Here is a 12,714-nt window from a genome sequence, read left to right as displayed (position 1 = left end):
TGCCAATTCTTCTTGGAGAAACTGATGATTTTGGAACAATCTTTGAAAAAAAGATACACGAAACAAAAATATATTTTGGATGAAGTTAGCTTTGTCATTGCATTGCTGGGCACCGCTTTGTTGTCTGAAACTCACTGTTACTCTGTTTTTTTGTGCAAATTTGATTGGTCGAGACAGTGCAAAGTACCACTAAACTGAAGGTTTCTGGAAGTGCAAACAAGGCAGTTTGTGCTCTCCAGTGTTCAAATATATAATTAAATGGAAATAAAATATAAACTTTAAAGGCTATTGGAAACAAAACAAAACCAAACTAAAGATTTCAAAATTTACCACCGTCGATGCACCCTCTTCGACACCACCTTCCTTACTTAACATGTTATATTAGTTATTCGTGCCTGTTGTTTGTGTCATTTATGACTGCTAAAAACAGTAAATTTCCTGTTTGAAATTATTTTCAATTTTGTTTCACTGCCAGAAAGACAGACAGACTGAAGCAATTGCTTTACCGCGAGTACACATGCGCGCCAAGATGAAACGCCGTACAATTTGCCAAATTCAGAGTCAAAATACTGCTAAACTGCAGGTTTGTGTTCCGATTAATACTCCAATTTGTGTTCTACAGTGTTCAAAATGTAAAATTCCATTCACATTAAGTAGTTTGTCGATTATAGACTGATGTATGTCAAACAGACAAGACAGAGTGAACCAAATGCTTCACCCCACTTTGCACTACGTGCATGGGGTAATGATTACTGCAGATACAAGTGCAGAAGACCTAAATTTAACTAACATGATGCAAAGTATGAACAACATGACCAAGCACGCACTTGTCACTGCTATTTTAGGGGTTTGCAAAGCCAACAGGATTATAAATCCCTTACGAATAAAAGGCTATAGGATTAAACAATTGTAACTTAAAACTAGACCGGGACTTGGTAGAGCGCATGCCTCCACCAGACTGATCAGCTTACGTTTTGTATCACACTGATAAGTAGCATCTCAAAAATCTAATTCGCTTGTTCTTCTCACCGACCAAACAAATCCACCTAGTTTTGTCAAAACTCGTTCACAACTTTTTGAAATATCGTGACATACTACTGTATGTCATTTTGGCCCTATCTCTCAATGGTGAAGAATCATTTTTAAAATTCTCGTCTCCGGATCTGGTTCTTCAACAAAATATAATCAACTTGTTTTTGTCAAACACCCAACCTGTCCACCAAATTTCATCTGAATCCATCCACAATTTTTTGAGCTCTCCTGCTGACACAGACAGACAGACAGACAGACAGACAGACAGACAAGTGAAAACACCTTTCTTGGTGGAGGTAACTCTAGGATTCTACAGTTATAACAATATAAGGTCCATCCATCCATCAGGACCATACTCTGTGCGGAGTATTTGTGTTGCCTAAGCAGTCTCCTTAGCTAATGGGCACAATCCTGGGGGGGGTCGCCACTCCGACACAGGATACCAGCAAGCTGGCACTCATTTTGCCAACCTCAAAAGGATGACAGGCAGAGTCAACCCCACCTGTTATTAATTCAACAGACAAAAGTGTGATTTTAACTCAGGATCCAAGGATCCCAAACCCACCACCAGAACCATTAAGCCAACACCAGGCATAATATCAGGTTACAAGATGAAAAGGCTATCGGATGATTTGCCAGAAGAAATATATGGACACAATGCTGTCAAAGTGTTATTTGTTTAGACAATCTTACAGATGTGAATTTCTTTTTGATAGGTCCCAGACTGTAAGACACTCTTTTTGCCTCCATCTGCAGATTTTTCCACATCACCTGAATCCCAGCAATAGATAGCTCCTCTGCAGAGATCTGCAACAACAAAAAAGGTACTTGGGAAATGTACGTTTCAAAAAGCAATCACACTGTGATTCAATAAGTGTCTGTGTGTGTGTGTGTGTGTGTGTGTGTGTGTGTGTGTGTGTGTGTGTGTGTGTGTGTGTGTGTGTGTGTGTGTGTGACTTCTATGCTCTTCTGAACCACTTTTTTTTGTATACATTGTCAAGGCTCATATGAGAGCTAACACATAACGCATAACAAGGGGGGCAGGAGACAAGATGGGTGGTAGAGGGAAGGACAAAACAGTGAGGAACAGAAACATTAGGAGATCTGTGGAAGGGAGAGGGATGGGGTGGCATACACAGGGTAAACAAGATGGACATGACAGGGACTCTCAGGACTTGACACGACAGGGAACTTTCAGGAAGGAAAGCAGGGAATTTGATGGAGGTGGGTTTAGGGTGGATTCATGGGGGTAGAAAACATAGTGGTTTTGGATGGAGGAAGAGAAGAGGTGATGGTGAGCAGCTGTTTTGAAGACCTGGAGGGAAGAGTGGGATTGAAGAGAGTGTGGGAGTTTGTTCCAAAGGTGGGAAAAAAGAGGAATGAAAGAGTGAAGGTGAGCAATGATTCATGATTTTGGTAGTTTTAACAGAAGGGGGCTTCTGGCGGACCTTGACCACCCTGCAGAAATAAGGAGGGGTGGGCATATCACAGAGAGAGCAGTGGGGGCGAGGCCGGAGAGGAGACGGTAGAAGACATAAAGACCACCGACCTGCCTACGGTGAGAGAGTGAGAGGCCCAAAGACTCATCGTTACCGTAGGATATACCAATGATCCTAAATGCCTTGGTTTCCACAGCGTGAAGCTGAGAAAAGTGTGAGCACTAGCCCAGATGGGAGAGCAGTACTCCATCAGGCTGCAGACGAAAGTTTTGTATGTGGTCAGGAGCTCAGATGGGCCAAGGAAGGACTTTGCGCAATGGAGGATGCCCAGTCGGCGACTGGCTTTGCAGGCCAGTTTGGAAATATGGCTTTCCCAAGAAAGATCATGGCAGATAGTGAGACCCAGAAGCTTGAATAAAAGGACTTTTCTGGAGGATTGTTGAGAAAGTAGATGGGGGGTGGGGGGGGTTCCAGACAGTCCTTTCAGAGAGACATCGTGAGAGTGTGAGATTTGTCAGGATTGAAAGACATGTTCCACGTGTGGGACATGTTTGTGATTTTATCCAGATCTGCAGTGAGCGAAGAAGCTGCTGCTTGCCGGTCTGAGGGATGACAGATGGTACGGCAGAGGGTGGAGTCATCAGCAAAGAGATAAATAGGATTTCCAGAGAGTCAGATAGATCAATGATGAAAACCAGAAAAAACAGGGCCCACAACACTGCTTTGAGGAATTCGAGCCTGGACAGGAAAAGGGGATGAGAGAACTCCATTTAGGGCCACATGTTGGCTGTGACGAGAGAGGAAGTCTGTGAGCCATGAGTGGAGATGGCCTCGGATACCATAGGAAGAGAGTTTGTTGAGCAGGGTAGGGAACAAGACCATATCGAAAGCACGTGATATGTCGCGGGATATGGCTCTGATTTCATGTCTGGCATTGAGGACCTCCATCCATTGTTGGTATAGCAGAAGCAGCATTTCCAGGGTGGAGTGGCATGGCCTGAAACCAATTGATGATCGGAAATCAAGCCATTGGAGAAGAGTAAGGATTTAATGTTTGAAGTGATGATTGATTCCATAACCTTGCTGATTGTGAGAAGGCTGATTGGTGTGTAGTTGCAGGGATTTGATTTTGCACTTTTTATGCAGAGTGGTAATGTTTGCTGATTTAAGTTGAATGAGTTGAACAGAATGAGTTTTTATGCAGACTGCTGCACAGAATAAGTTGAAAACTGGTGGTTGTACTCAGGGTGTGCACAGGACCCCTTTAGATGGTTAAAAAAAACTCATAGGTCCAGGGGTTCACATTGGGGGGGAGACCACAATGCTCTCTATGTAACTATGTATGTCATTGTGCCGCTCCTGTTGGGAGGTGGGGAGCAGGGGGAGGAGGTATCATAAATCATACTTAAATAACTCCAATTCTGAAGTCATTATCCCGTCTGTAACTCTGGGGGAATTATCCTGTCTGTAGTTATTGGGGAATTATATCCTATCCGTATCTCTTGGGGAATTATCATGTCTGAAACTCTGGGGGAATCATCCCATCCGTAACTCTGGGCAATTTTCTGTTCTGATGTCATCTGGAATTTCCTCATTGCTTCATGGGAAAAAGGTGATTGGTTGCTATGGGCTAGAATCTATACTTTCCTACAACTGGTGTTCCTTATTCGTGACATCTGACCCTTTGTTGGTGCTCACGTTGATGCTGTGCATCTCCATGGTGTGGTATTTTTCTTGCAAGTCCTGTATCCTGAGCTCTGTGTCTAGAGATATCTTACGAACATGTGCCGTTGTACTCAAAACAAGCTTCAAGTCATCCAATGTGTGCGGCAAATGTCGCAAGTCTTCTGAGAGTTTCTGTGGTTTGGTCAGGGTTGACAACATGTGAAAAAAAGCAAATTACAATCAACAAGTTCCAAGTTTATTGCAAAAAACTATGGAGAATTGTTCACTCTATTATAACTGTTCATGTTTCACCATAACAGAGGAACACAGCAGCCATTATTACAAGTAACTTCACTGATGTAATGGAGCCCGCTTGGTGATTCCGCGGAGTCACCGGGTGGGCTCCAGGAAATCGGTCCTAGGGATCCGCGAAAAGTTCCTGGTGTCCCGGACGACCTCTCCCCGGGACCAGGCAGGCTGCGCATAAACACCGGCGGGCTCCATGGATGGAGTTCATTATGTCCACAAATATGTAATGAATCTTCACTAATAGCTGCTATTTTTGAGTGTCATACAACTGGCACATTATACTCAGGCCATTATACATTTCTCGTGTTGCAGAGTTCAGCTAATTTGCAATTGTTGTTAATTATTTTTAATCCAAAAGTTATTCAGAACTTAATGTGCCTGAGGTTGTATAAACAGGGGCAGATCCAAAAATGTTTTAGGGGGGGATCACTTAAGGTTAAGATGTTCTCATATTGTGAAATACACCACCATGCCTCATTCAAGTCAATGTAATTGTTCATGAAAAACTGGTTAATCTATCCAGAGCTAGCAATGTCCGACCATAAATTTACATTTTCATGGGGAAATTTTGGAATATCGAGATACTTGATGAAAAGGCCTCAGGCCCGTCACTAAGAGGAACCAGAGTTGGTGTCAAAGCCACCCAATGCTCGCCTGTTTATACATTTATCGTTTTTAAAAGACGAGTCCAATAAAATTAATATTTTTTATAAAGCAATATATGTATTTGTATATTGTAATCAGTAATAAGAGCGCAAGTGAGCACAATATACGCCCGAACAAGAAGGTATATACAGAATTGTGCTACTACATGGAAAACAGCATCCTGGTTGCCATGGCAACCACTTTAGATGACGAACGTATGTCGCTACACACCGTCTCCACAGTCTGTACCGATGTACCAAATATGAAACGTGAAAGTTGAAAACTTTGGGAGTTAGAGTGCGGACAGGAATGGACGGACAGACAGACAGAGAGACGGACGGACGACCGGTATCACATAATACGCCCCAATATATATATATATATATATATATATATATATATATATATATATATATATATATATATATATATATATATCGGGCATATAAAAAAGTGTGGTAGATAAAAACATTAGAAAGGAAACTAGAGGGGGAGCACTCGGGAGAGTGCAAAACCTCCGCCGTCAATACTGCTGGGTCAATCAAGTGAACCTTGTATCTTATTCATTAAATATGTCAACAGTGCTGACAGTGTTATAGTTCTTTTCTCCAACATTTTTTTTTTGGGGGGGGGGGGGTTGGAAATCACTTAAAACATGTAGAAATGCAAAAAAAAATCGAAATTTTGTTGAAAAAAAGTTGCAAATTTTTTTTTTCTCTAACACTTTTTTTTGGGGGGGTGGGGGTTGTAAATCACTTAAAACAAGTAGAAATGCAAAAAAAAAAAAGTTTTTCTCTAACTTTTTTTTGGGGAGGTGGGGGTTGGAAATCACTTAAAACATGTAGAAATGCAAAAAAAAAAAATTCTCGAACAATTTTTTTTTTGGGGGGGGGGGGTGGAAATCACTTAAAACATGTAGAAATGCAAAAAAAAATTTTTCTCGAACATTTTTGGGGGTGGGGGGACCAAGTCCAAAATCTAATGGCATGATCCTTGGATCATACCTAACCCCCCCGCCCCCCACCAAGTTTCGTCGAAATCCGTCGAGGAGTTTTTCCGTAATACAAAAAATTTCACATTTTCACACCCACGCTCGCTAACGCTCACGCCAGGGGTATCGCTATACCTCTCTGTTCTTCGAACAGGCGAGCTAAAAACGGTTAATCTATCCAGAGCTAGCAATGTCCGAACATAAATTTACATTCTCATGGGAAAATTTTGGAATATCGAGCTACTTGATGAAAAGGCCTCAGGCCTGTCACTAACTGATTCTCAAGAAAAGCTGAAGATTTTGGAATCTTTGTGATGGATCTTCACAACAACAATATAAATGCACAAAATGTTTCCAATACAAATCAATGAAAATATCGAACAGACAAACCAAAAATGGGGTGAAATGAACCGGAGCACTAAACTTAAACTCGCCATTGCGGATCATCAGATCATTAATTATATAATGGACGATGTAGCCACTGAAACTTAGAATTACCAGGTGAAATAGTTCAGAATTGTACTGTGCTTTGCTGTAGGATACAATCCCGAAAATGTTGCCTTTCTCTTCGGAGCATTGAGTCACAGGGTTAATACGGAACCAGCGGCGAAAAGTATTGCAGCTCGGATAAATTGCCGAGTGAAAGCAAAAGACGTGCAATTGCCGATTGTCCAGTGATATCTCGCACGACGATTATGTGACATAATTGTAAGGGCGGAGGGGAGGGGGGGTTCACGTGCACCCGGTGAACCCCACCCTGGATCCGCCATTGATAAAGTTCCATGAAATAGAAATAAGAGAACACTGGACATTTCCATCAGGCTTTGTAGTAGTGTTGTGAGTTATATACTTAATTGGAGCTGGCAGGAGATCCTCGACTAGAGGTATTAACACTTATTGCTAAGCTGTATGGTCTTGGTTCAAAATCGTGACACACCTATAAACTGTTCACCCGAATCTTTTGCAGTTAGGACAAGGCATCAATGTGTGCACCGTCCATTAGAAGGACATTAAGCCAGAGGACCCATCTGCAGCATGAGATGTTGGTGGACATTAACAAACCCAGATGTTTCTTGTGAAAGGAGAAGAGTTATCACTGCCATCCCAAACTAATTACCATTCCTGTCTAATCTGCAGGGAGCAAATAGCTGGGGCCACTTGGATATCCCTTGACACCAGGATTCACCACTTGTTACCTGAAGAGTGTGCATGTTGTCTGGGTAGTAGCTTCTGCACTACAAAACAAATTCAAGTTCCCAGGTTGTTAGCATGAACAGCTATCATCAGCTATGAAATTAACCATTATTCTACTATTGTGGAGGTAGTGACCCTGCTTGTACCACAATATGTCATAGTATAGACTCCCCAAAACATATTTAAGGTGTCAATCCAATGAAAGGAAAACTAATGGGCAGACCATTAACACAAAAGGATGACATCGATGGCTGGCCAGCTCGAACTCTCAATGATTCGTGAGTGCTGGTGAGGCTTCTGGTTGAACAGATAATGATCTAAAGTAAAGTATGCTCACCTCAAACTCCTCACGAAGTTGTAGTAACTCCTGGTGTACAGCACCACCAAACAGTTGGCAAAGAGAATGTAGCCATTTGCAGGCCATCTCTTTTACCAGTGTGAAGAGGGGTGACTGTCGAAGCCGTACACATTGTTCATCATGATAGGCAGGCATGGAGGACAAGTCTTCCACCAGTTGAGTGTAGAAGCTCAATCTCTCTTCATATACAATGAAATTTGGTTGTTTTGCCACAAACCGTTCCAACCTAGTATCCTGCCAAGGCCATATTGGTACACATAGTGAAATATTGTAATATCACTTGACTCTATAAAGGTGCTTTTTACATACTGTATATGTGAGACTTTTATTAATCAGTTATATTATTATCAAGTGATACAAATAGTAGTGCAGTATAAAGGGGACGTCTATTTATTAGACAAGGACACGAAGGGAGTTGAGTTAAGAAAAGGTCATTGAAAGAAAAAGAAAAGAAGAAGGAAAGGCGCTGATGTGTACGGCACAGCAAGACAGCCCCCAGTGCACAGTGCATATAGCATGAGAGAATCTCCAATACACCGAACTGTATGACGGTTTGCTAAATCTGCTTGGTCTGGCCTAAATTCCCTCTGGATAGTCAAGACTAGTCTATCAGAAAATCAGCTCCGAATATTGACTGCAGCTGGAATTTCTTCCACAACGAACTAATCTCTCTTCTTCGCAAGTCCATTCTAGCCTACATTAATCATTTCTCCATCCATCTCGACCATGGCATACTGACGTGTGCGATGAAGCCGTCACAAGAAAACAACTCGCATTCTCCACCTGGAAGACAAATCCTCCTTATGCAAACATGCAGTCTCTCCACACAGCTTAGAACCATTGTGTATCAGACCGATGGAGAACCAGAGACCAACATCAGGCTCACCTGTGATCCAAATTATCTAGCCTAGTGGGATCTGGTCAGGTCTATGTGTAGTACACATTACCCTTCCATTCCTTCCCTCATATAGGATGGACTCATGCTGGATAAAACGTAGAGTTCTTGAAATTGCCTTCACTCAAAAGACAAAGGTCCCAAATTACTCCCTTCCTGCACCCACCCTTTCCAGGATTACAGAATGTTCCGTACACCATGTGGACTCCTCCCCCACTATAATAATGAAGTTAATAATGCAACTTGACACCTCTTTCTCAACTGCTCCTGATGGCATAAGTGATCTAATCCTCAGAAACTGTGCCCCAGTCCTATCATACCATCTTTCCTCTCAATTTCATAGGTCCATTTTGGATTGACAATGCCATCTTTCTTGGAAAGTTGCAAACATCACTCCTATCCAGAATAAAGGTTCCAAAACTGCTTCCCTCAACTACAAACCGATCACCCTTCTCCCAATCATGGAGTTCATCATTGCATCTGACAACAGGCACGATCGTTTATCAAACTCACTAATCTCTGATAACCATTTTGGCTTCCAACATTGCTATTTAACCTTAGGAGTTCTCCTTTTGACAAATCCATGGATGGATGCTCTGAACCACACGTAAGGTTCTGTATATATATACCAATAAGAGGCAATGTGTGTGTCTCCTCCAAAACTACAAAACTATAAAACCAAGCGGCCTGACACTTTGCATGAATACTAAGAAAACTCCAAGGAAGTGCAAGAGTGAAAACTGGGTGTTTGGGTTCATTAAAACACCTCTTTTGAAGACAATTAACGGCCTTATTTAATTATATCCTTCATCAGGTGATCCTCGGCCACCTCGCTCTCTGAGTCTTAAGGTGTTTCCTAGGTAACCTAGCTGGGGTCTGAAACTTCCATGATTTTTGGCCTGCTCAACCATGCCTTGACTGGGAATAGGTCGCAGCGATTTCTTAATGATAAAGTTGTTTTCACTTTCCTCACTCATGTTACCGAATGCCTGTTCATCATAGCTACGACTCTCTGGGAACATCGCAATGCTTATAAACATCCGGAGACGTCAGCATTCGCGGCTTGACATTTCGGGCGTCTCCGAGAGGTGTATAAATGTATTGCTAATCGCGTGCCAAACTAGCCGTTTCTTAACAACCATTTCATTGGAGTGCTTGCTTGAGCGCTTAAGCCACTTTGTGAGTGCTCTCCAAGCTGCTTGGTTGTTCATTTCGGTAAAAGTATCCATGTTGTCAAAGGAACATCGATTAGACAGATGTACGTTTCCCCCTGTGTTGGGCCCTGCAATGCCGTGTGGTTGGTGCCTCGGGAGGTGTCTCATCCGCTGAAAATGTGCAATTTCATTTTCACAGGAGATCGCTTTGTTTAACCTTTTGTGCGATCTCCTAATATAATCCACCCCTCACTTCGACATCGATACATAAACAAGAACAATAAGGTCCATCCGACCACGTGTTTGCCGTGATCTGGTTGTGAAGGCAAAGAGCAGAGATCGACATTTTGTGTTCTGTGCCTTGATATATTTTTCAATTGAATTTTGCTAGTTTCCCACTTGAATTCCTCTTTCAAAGAACTCTGTTTAAAGGTAAATCTTTGTGTTTGTCGTTTTTATGTATTTTATGTGTGTGTGCATGCATAAACTGTATTACCATAACGGGTGTGTGTGTGTTAGTGTGTGTTTGGGTGGTATCTCCCTATATGGGTCCCAAAAAGTGGAATGGAGCCCTCCCAGGTCTCAAAGTGTGTGTGTGTGTGTGTGTGTGTGTGTGTGTGTGTGTGTGTGTGTGTGTGTGTGTGTGTGTGTGTGTGTGTGTGTGTGTGTGTGTGTGTGTGTGTGTGTGTGTGTGTGTGTGTGTCGTTGATTGCCATCTACATATGTGGGTTTCAGAATGTGGAATGGAGTCCTCCAAGGGTAGGCTCAAAGTATGAACCTTCATTTCGGTAAGGGGTCACGACCCACAGACCAAGCTGTGAAGTTTTCTTTTTTCAAAGTTTTGTGGCGAGGCCTCTCTTCAGGATCGTGAATGAGTCCAGGTTGGCTTCCAACTGCAGTTCGTTTGTCGTAATATTCCCAGGGATGGTTTTTTATTACCTCTGTGAGCTTCTTCGTCATCATTCCCATGAGGTTCCTCATCATCACTGGTACAAATTAGGCATTCTTCAGCTTCCAGGATCTTTTCACGTCATGCTTGAGGTTTTGGTATTTGGTCATTTTTTTGATTTCTGCATCGTTAATCCAAAATCACCGGTATTAACACCACCATAAGCAATGCCTTCTTCTCTGTTTTTTTTGCACCGAAGTATGATCTCTGGTCACAATGCTTTGTTTTCGATGTTCGCGCCTGATGGGATCACAAGGTCGTACGTGAGCGGTACTTCAATGTTTTCAGTGATTGCTTTTGGTTCATTTTCCCACAAATTTTCTGGAATTGGAATATCAAAGTTTTTGCAGATGTGTCAGCGGATTACTTTACAAACTCTGATGTGATGTGTGTACAGCTGTTCTGACATGCTTTTTTTTCCCCGTGTTCAGTCATTAAGCATCACATATTGTTCTCTTTGCTAACCCCACCTCCACCCCTCACCTATCTTTGTTTTTTCCTCCTCTCACCCACCCTTTTCTCTCAGTCTGTCCCCTCTCGCTCCCCCCTCCTCATAAAATGCAGCACTCTCATCCCACACCTCTGTCGCTCTCTCACCTTCTCTGCCTGTGTGTGTGTGCGTGTCTCTCTCTCTCTCTCTCTCTCTCTCTCTCTCTCTCTCTCTCTCTCTCTCTCTCTCTCTCTCTCTCTCTCTCTCTCTCTCTCTCTCTCTCTCTCTCTCTCTCTCTCTCTCTCTCTCTCTCTCTCTCTCTCACCCTCCCGCAGTGAATAGCAACGTTTGGTGAGGTGTCGCTCTCCCCACCTCCCCCTTCTTCACCCTCTCTGCCTCCCCTCCCCTCTTACCTTGCACCTGCCTCCTCTCTCTCTCTCTCTCTCTCTCTCTCTCTCTCTCTCTCTCTCTCTCTCTCTCTCTCTCTCTCTCTCTCTCTCTCTCTCTCTCTCTCTCTCTCTCTCTCTCTCTCTCTCCCCCACACCCCCTCTTTATTATCCCCATCAGAGAAGCGATGGGTTGTATATATATATATATATATATATATATATATATATATATATATATATATATATATATATATATATATATATATATATATATATATATATATATATATATCTTCTTATATATATATCTTCTTATATATATATCTATATATATATATCTTCCATATATATATATCTTCTTCTTCCTCCTCTTTCGGCTTGCTCCCGTTAGGGGTCGCCACAGCGGACCAACTGTCTCCATTTCGCTCTATCCTCCACATCTTCCATTGACACTCCAACCACCCGCATGTCCGCCCTCACTGCATCCATGAACCTCTTCTTTGGCCTTCCTCTTCTCCTCCTGCCTGGCGGCTCCATCTTCAACATCCTTCTCCCGATATACTCCGTTTCCCTCCTGTGCACATGTCCAAACCATCTCAATCTCGCCTCTCTCACTTTGTCTCTAAACCGTCCTACCTGCGCTGTCCCTCTAATACACTCATTTCTTATCCTATCCATCCTCGTCACTCCCAACGAGAATCGCAGCATCTTTAACTCTGCCACCTCCAGCTCTGCTTCCTGTCTTTTTGTTAGCGCCACCGCCTCCAAACCATACAACATAGCTGGTCTCACTACCGTCTTGTATACTTTCCCCTTCACTCTTGCAGCTACCCTTCTGTCACAAATCACTCCTGCAACTCTTCTCCACCCACTCCATCCTGCCTGCACTCTCTTTTTCACTTCTCTCCCACACTCTCCGTTACTTTGGACAGTTGATCCCAAGTATTTAAACCAATCCACCTTCCCCACCTCAACTCCTTGCAACTGCACCATACCACCACCCTCCCTCTCATTTACGCACATGTACTCCGTCTTACTCCTACTGACTAACATTCCCCTTCTCTCCAGTGCGTACCTCCACCTCTCAAGGCTCGATTCAGCCTGCTCCCTACTCTTCCTACAGATCATGATGTCATCCGCGAACATCATGGTCCATGGAGACTCCAGTCTGATCTCGTCCGTCAACCTGTCCATCACCATTGCAAACAGGAAAGGGCTCAGAGTCGATCCTTGGTGCAATCCCACTTTAACCTTAAACCGGTCC

The 12,714-nt window shown here is 42.9% G+C and overlaps 1 protein-coding gene across 6 annotated transcripts in view; it reads right to left on the bottom strand.

The window, feature by feature from the left end:
- The window catches only part of DNAH10 (dynein axonemal heavy chain 10), a 494,970-nt gene that overhangs the window by 334,815 nt on the left and 147,441 nt on the right, over window positions 1–12,714 (bottom strand). For all 6 annotated transcript variants that reach the window (XM_085898117.1, XM_085898134.1, XM_085898126.1 and 3 more), the window contains 3 exons: window positions 7,613–7,867; window positions 4,170–4,328; window positions 1,726–1,839 (listed from right to left, as the gene is read on the bottom strand). In XM_085898117.1, coding sequence (XP_085754243.1) covers window positions 1,726–1,839; window positions 4,170–4,328; window positions 7,613–7,867 — 528 coding nt within the window. The remainder of the gene's footprint in view (window positions 1–1,725; window positions 1,840–4,169; window positions 4,329–7,612; window positions 7,868–12,714) is intronic.

This window comes from Eptatretus burgeri, chromosome 1 (genome assembly GCF_056783735.1).
Source record: "Eptatretus burgeri isolate ZD-2024b chromosome 1, Ebu_testis_v1, whole genome shotgun sequence".
NCBI lineage: Eukaryota > Metazoa > Chordata > Myxini > Myxiniformes > Myxinidae > Eptatretus > Eptatretus burgeri.
Note: the sequence above shows the minus strand (reverse complement) of the source record. Positions and strands in the feature narration are given on the sequence as shown.